The sequence below is a fragment of the Hippocampus comes genome, unplaced genomic scaffold (genome assembly GCF_001891065.2).
Source record: "Hippocampus comes isolate QL1 unplaced genomic scaffold, H_comes_QL1_v1.1 scaffold39, whole genome shotgun sequence".
Classification (NCBI taxonomy): domain Eukaryota; kingdom Metazoa; phylum Chordata; class Actinopteri; order Syngnathiformes; family Syngnathidae; genus Hippocampus; species Hippocampus comes.
The window spans coordinates 1,068,042-1,074,549 of record NW_017842054.1 but is presented as its reverse complement, the minus strand read 5'-3'; the positions used below and the strand labels follow the sequence as shown (position 1 = coordinate 1,074,549).

The 6,508-nt window shown below is 48.3% G+C and overlaps 1 protein-coding gene across 1 annotated transcript in view; it reads right to left on the bottom strand.

Moving 5' to 3' along the window:
* Nucleotides 1-3,096: 3,096 nt before the first annotated feature.
* The window catches only part of pdxkb (pyridoxal (pyridoxine, vitamin B6) kinase b), a 10,013-nt gene continuing 6,601 nt past the window's right edge, over nucleotides 3,097-6,508 (bottom strand). Inside the window, exons 3-11 of the mRNA XM_019860411.1 lie at nucleotides 6,135-6,239; nucleotides 5,973-6,056; nucleotides 5,703-5,737; nucleotides 5,539-5,624; nucleotides 5,027-5,072; nucleotides 4,835-4,946; nucleotides 4,620-4,756; nucleotides 4,207-4,273; nucleotides 3,097-3,948 (exon numbers count right to left, since the gene is read on the bottom strand). Of these exons, the coding sequence (XP_019715970.1) occupies nucleotides 3,833-3,948; nucleotides 4,207-4,273; nucleotides 4,620-4,756; nucleotides 4,835-4,946; nucleotides 5,027-5,072; nucleotides 5,539-5,624; nucleotides 5,703-5,737; nucleotides 5,973-6,056; nucleotides 6,135-6,239 (788 nt within the window). The 3' untranslated portion in view covers nucleotides 3,097-3,832. The remainder of the gene's footprint in view (nucleotides 3,949-4,206; nucleotides 4,274-4,619; nucleotides 4,757-4,834; nucleotides 4,947-5,026; nucleotides 5,073-5,538; nucleotides 5,625-5,702; nucleotides 5,738-5,972; nucleotides 6,057-6,134; nucleotides 6,240-6,508) is intronic.

Here is a 6,508-nt window from a genome sequence, read left to right as displayed (position 1 = left end):
AGGTACAGTATTCATATGGAAGAAAAAAGTTTATAATACATACGCCAGACTTTGAACGAAACGTAAAAAATGTATAAAAATGTAATAAAATTAATGAAATGTCTGTGCTGTGGACAACGTTCCGAAATAAACTGTGACCAACAAGTTCAACTCCAGAGGAACGACAGAAGCGTAAATATTTGATCATGATTTTTTTTCTCACAAGGTGATGTCACCTACGTATCGATTACTGTTCAGCAGAGGAAATAATACACAGGTGCGGTTTTTTTTTTAGAACTCGTCGTTTTGTCTTTATTGCATTGGAACATATATATCTATGTGTATATATTTATACTTTATAAATGTGAATTTTTACACTACAATCTTATATTGTGACACATTAGAAAAGACTGCAAAAACATAGCACTAAAAACAATTACCAAACGATAAATAATTCATTTGTCTTCTTGTTTTTCGCCATCAAGAACTTCAAACAGGTTGGCAGAGAGGACGCTGTCCACGTCAGAACCGGAACCGGGGCACACTTGATGTTGTCACACATAATTGAAGACAAATAAAAACATTGACCAGTTGCTGACTGCGCTCGGCAACTAACATATACTGTGAGTCACATTTAGAGTCCCCCCCCCCCTGCTTTTAAATGTTCAACAGCCATCACACACCGCTTAGGAATTTACATCAACCACAAGTGCTTCATTTGGGCACTATTTTTTGTTTTTCCACACAATTTATGGATGAGGCGATATGTTGATCTGTTTGAACAAATATTGATAGAAACCTCTGCTTCAGAAATCATTTGTGCTTCTTTAGGAAAGAAATACGAACGTTCCGATATCACATCTGAGTCAGCGGAGTTGGAAAGCAGGAAGTCCCAAAGTGAAATTGAGGTGGACGGGAAACACACAAAGACGGACAAGTTTCGCGTGCTGTTGGCCCAATAGCAGAACTGCACAAAATCATTTTGAATGGACCGAAAAGTTTTTGTTTTTTTTTTCCTCGAGACATCAATGATGATTCTCAGTCATCAAAGTCCTTAAAATCCACAACGCGTGAATTGCGACAAGTGGAATCTTTGTTGTTGATTTTTTTTCTTGCTTTTCAAAAAAAGTGACTTTTGTGCAATCACGCAATCAGGCTAACGATCCATTTGACTCCTCTTTTAGGTCACCAAAGGCATCGGGTTGGACGGTCGAAACATTGTTTTGTTTTTGTTTTTTTCACAAAAATCTAATTGTAGATATTTTTTCCCCACGTCAATTCTAGAAAAAGTAGATGATGATGACATTCATTGCATTTTTTTTTAAATTTTACTTCTCGTATTTCTATCAAATCAATTTGAAGGAGCCTCCACATGCTCCTTTGTTCTTATTTGGCCACACTTACAATTTCTTGCATTTTGACGGCCTTCTCATCTCCCACACGGGCGCAACCCTGTGACCATTCATGAATAGAAACACACGCACGCAGGCAGCCCCAGAAAAGACACGACAGGTGGACATTTGGACCGATCAACACGGCCGCCTGCTTGGCCGGCAGGAAGCTAAGACACTGGAGTCAAAAAGAGCGACGAGCGCGATGAAGCTGACGCGGAAGCGAATGGATGTGAAGGGGAGGTCGAGGCAGCCCGATGAGGAGGATGTTGATGACGAATGAGTCACCACACGACGACCGGCACGACGTTAGCCCATCGTTGGAAAACGGACGGGAGAAAACTCACTGGGTGGCATTCGACGCGACACCTTTGTTCATCTCGACTCTCGGTGCTAAGTGCAGTTAGCTCGTTTGCTGGCTCCTACTCTAAGGCCATATTTCCTCAGATAATGTCTGCAAAATATTGACTCCACTGCGAACGGGGGTGACAGTTAGGACTGAGGGAAAAACTCATCGGCACCGCCCAACCCACTCTTGAGGACTTGCACACTGCAAGAACCAAGACAAGGGCACGGAAAATCCTACTGGACCCCCCCCCCCCACCACCTTTTCCAGCTACCCCCCTCAGGCAAGCGCCACCGATCCATTCATTCATTCATTCATTTTCCGAACCGCTTGATCCTCACTAGGGTCGCGGGGGGTGCTGGAGCCTATCCCAGCCGTCTTCGGGCAGTAGGCGGGGGACACCCTGAATCGGTTGCCAGCCAATCGCAGGGCACACAGAGACGAACAACCATCCACGCTCACATTCACACCTAGGGACAATTTAGAGCAGTCAATCAGCCTACCATGCATGTTTTTGGAATGTGGGAGGAAACCGGAGTACCCGGAGAAAACCCACGCAGGCCCGGGGAGAACATGCAAACTCCACACAGGGAGGCCGGAGCTGGATTCGAACCCGGTACCTCCGCACTGTGAAGTCGACGTGCTAACCACTGGACTACCGGGCCGCCCGCGCCACCGATCCATGCGCACCAAATCCAGCAGACTCAAACAGCTTCTATTCTTCTATTTGAGGAAATATGGCACGACAGAACAGGAGACAGCCGACTTAAAAATGATCAGCGACGACGACAACAACAACAACCCAAAAAAATGCTTCATGACATCGTCGTCATATTGAAACACGCCCTCCATTTGGGGGAAGACACGTTGGAAAGTTTCACGGCAGCTCGCGAGAGGGCGCCTGTTTTCAAATGGTGACATCAAGACCTTCACGTTACGAGCACACACTCCAGATAGATAATTTTGACATTATTGCGAGATGGAATGATTCCCCCCCTCCCCTACCACCAATTCTCCTCACACCACCTCCTATTAGGATGGCGTGTAATATTTTGACAGTTTTGGCCTTTCAGCCCAAAACAAGGTTTCTCATGACGTGATCTTCATAACTGTGATCAGATATGCGGCGTTCTCAGCTTTTGTCACGGTGAAAGTAACTTCACAGCAAGTCGGTGGGGTACACATGTACCGATAATCTGACCTAATTTCAACCATTTTCAATGTCACGAATGGCCTGATTGTCGGATGTCTCCAAAAGAGAATCCCGAGTGATTATCCGAGTGGTGGGTGGTGTGTTGAGAGAGATTTTTTTCCCCCTACCCGATTGGCCTCCGAGTGATTATCCGAGTGGTGGGTGGTGTGTTGAGAGAGATTTTTTTTCCCCCTTACCCGATTGGCCTGGAAAACAACCATAAATGTTCAACGTAGGCACGAGCACACACATCTGGTTCGGGGGAAGAGACTCACGATGACCGCTCGGCTTATCACGATAAGCCCGTGATGCAGTTGATGTGCTGCTAATCTCGAGGAGACGGCACACAAGGAGAGCAGTAAGGACACGCTTGTGTGGTCCCTTAGGTTCGAAAAATCAGCCCAGATGTGACAAATGGATATGCGTGTCCCCCCCACCCCTCTTAAAATGGAGGTACTATTCAAATATTTGAATACAAGTACCGATGTCTTTGAGAAGTTCATTCACATAGCGTGTGTGTGCGTGTAGCTGAGTAGCACACAATGGTCAACTAGACACGATCATACAGACGGTCCAATACAGTTATAGTACAACATCTACACATCAACTATACATTGTGCGTTTTTTTTTTCCCCCCCCCCTCTGTAGTATTTTCTGTGGGGCGGGCTGATTGATCACCATCACATCACTGCTAAAAGATGCACGGAAGTGGAAGTGGAGCCGCAGAGAACACAATTTCGGAGCACGCGGGGGTGCGTCACACGTCCTGTTTTTGACGGGCCGCCCCTCCTGTCGATCTGCGGCTCAGCGCGGAGGCTAATGGCTTGCGTCGGGGGGAGCTAGAAGGACTACAAAGGGTCCGAGGACCAATCGGGTTGATGCGTTACAAAATGACCTTGACAGTGACGGGGACGCTGGCGGTCGTTATGATATGACGGTGGCCTCCGTCACGATGGCGGGGTCTTCGATGTCGGCTTTGCTCTGGACCATCCGCAGCTCCAGCTGGGGGGGGCTGGGCCTCCGACCGGGACCTGCCAGTTCTGAGGAGAGGGAGAAGAAGACAATCCAGACTTTGGTGGAAGATACAGTGGGGTTTTTTTTCTGGGGTGGGGGTGGGCTCAAACCCATGCCATTGTTATTCAGGGCTATTTTTTAACATTTTCTAGTCAGTGAAATTACAATAGTATTCAAATACACGCTGATTTGTCACTCTTCCTGCCCGGTTTAAAAATAAAAAAAAAACACAACAAAAAAACTGTGAGTGTGCGCCACCTGCTGGTGGAGAAGGCTTTCCTCACCGTGAGCGTACGATATGGTCCTCTGGATGACGTGATGCATCACCGAAAATGTTTTCTCACAAGCCGTCTGATTGGCACAAGGGTGGACAGAGAAAATGTGCGTATTCATGGCAGCTTGGGTATTTTGGAAAAGCGGTCGGCAAAAGTATTGGGACACCCTGAACAAATGGGGGATTTACAGCCGTAAGACCTCCCACACTAGTCCACTCTGCCATTTTGGTCAAAGCACTAAGAGTACGCAGTGAGTTTCTTGGCCCTGCCTCACCCGCCCCCGGATGGATTTTGGGCTGTTTTCCTGCCGCGTCTCCTCTCTCTCACTCTCTGAGGGATCTTGTCCAATTGCGGATCGCTTCATTTGGTAATTTAGAACTGTGTCCCAATACTTTGGTCCACTGTCGAGTGGCCGTCGGTACCTTGAGGTCATTCGGGTAGTGGTGGGTCCACGCCAGCAGCATAGCGGCAAACAAGTCGCCCGTCCCAACAAAGACGGCGTCCACTTTGGGAACTTCGATTCTGACCCTCTGCGTTGTCCTGCTGCCGTCGGGGCGAACTGAACGGAGAGCGAGGATTACCTTTTGCTGCCTCAAAGGCAGCGCATCAATCAAATCAGTGTGTAAGTGACAGCCACCGTGACGCTGGCTGCCCAGCGACACCAGGAAGCGATCGCCCAGTCTGGAGGGCAGGTCGGAGGAGGTGATGACCACCGTGTCCGGGCCCATGGCGTGCAGCAGGTCCATCACCTGTGCGGCAAACAAAGAGACGCTTACAAAGCGGCTTGTTCAAAAGCAAAGACGAATTGGGAAGAACGCAGGCTGCTCACCTGCACGGCATCTTTCTCTGTGCTGATGTTCTTCCCCGTTAACAGTCTGAAAAAAAAAAATCATTCGGCGTGTGCAAAAAAGCTTGAATTGACTTCACCAGTTCAGTTGGAAAAAAAATAAAGTCATACAATTGATGATCATTTTATGATTGCATTTTTTGTCATTTTGATATTTATGCTCCACGGTTTGTGAAAACGCACCGTTCGCCATCTCAACAAATTGCGGTCGATGACATCAGGAACAATCAAAAAGATGATTGGAATCATTGAAAAAGTGTGACAGTCATCGGGTTTCCAAAACATATTTTCTCATGTCTGTAAGGCATAAGTGAGTTTGGCTTTTTGGAATGATGTAAATAAACATTTTATAACTCAAGATGGCGACTGGTGTCACTCATTCGGAACAACCGGTTTTGTTTTGAAATTGCATGCCGCCATCCACGCGGATTCTCCTGAGAAGCGATCACGGAAGGTCACGATTGCTCAATGAACGGCAGATAAATACAACTCACTCTGCCTCAAACTGGTTGGGAGTGATGATGTCAGCGACGGGAACCACCTTGTTCTTGTACACCGGATAGAGGTTCTGAGGGACGTACTGTCAAGACATTCGCAGTCAGAACACGGAGACCAAACGCTAAACACTCGAGACGCGTAAAGCACACTCACAACCCACCATGGAGCCGTGGTCACCCAGCACCGGGTCGCACACTGCAACGACAAAAGCAACACACGCCGACTCCGTTCCCATCTCTGTTGTGAAAAAGCAGCCGCGCTCCCAAGGCCGAACGAGTACCACAAGTGGTGTGCGGGCTCCCTCTAGTGGTGGGCCACTTAGTACTACGCGCTCACGTTCCAAACATTTTTGTCCACAGGGTGGTTGGGGGTAAAAAGTTGGGAGAGCCCTCCACGTCATCAAGCCTCAAGAAGAGAAGTCACCACTCACCGTACACCAAATTTGGATTGGCTCTCTTGAGCTCCTGAACGATATCCACCACCATCTCCAGGAAGGACGTGTCCCTGGTGTAGCCTGAACACAAGGCATTCCCGCCATTTGGACAAACGTCGAACAAACAAAGACCTTCGTCACCGGCGGATACGCGCACACCTGTGAGAACGTAATCGTACTGGTGCACGTTGTTGAGCTTGATGCCTTCGTAGAGAACGTGCAGTTCGTCCGCCGTCAAAACTTGGCCCTTCCAGTGCGAATAGCCTGAAAGGGGACGAGGAGGCGGAGCTTGTTAGTTCACACACACACACCCACCCACCCAACCCTCACACACACACACACACCCACTCAACCCACACACACACACACACACACACACACACACACACACACACACACACACACACACACACACACGCACGTGCACGCTACATGTTGTAGGCCACGTAGATGGGGTCCAGCTGGTCCTGCAGGAAGCCGTCGCGCAGGTGCATGCGCTGCTTTTCGCCGCGCGAGTTGATGGGGATGACGCC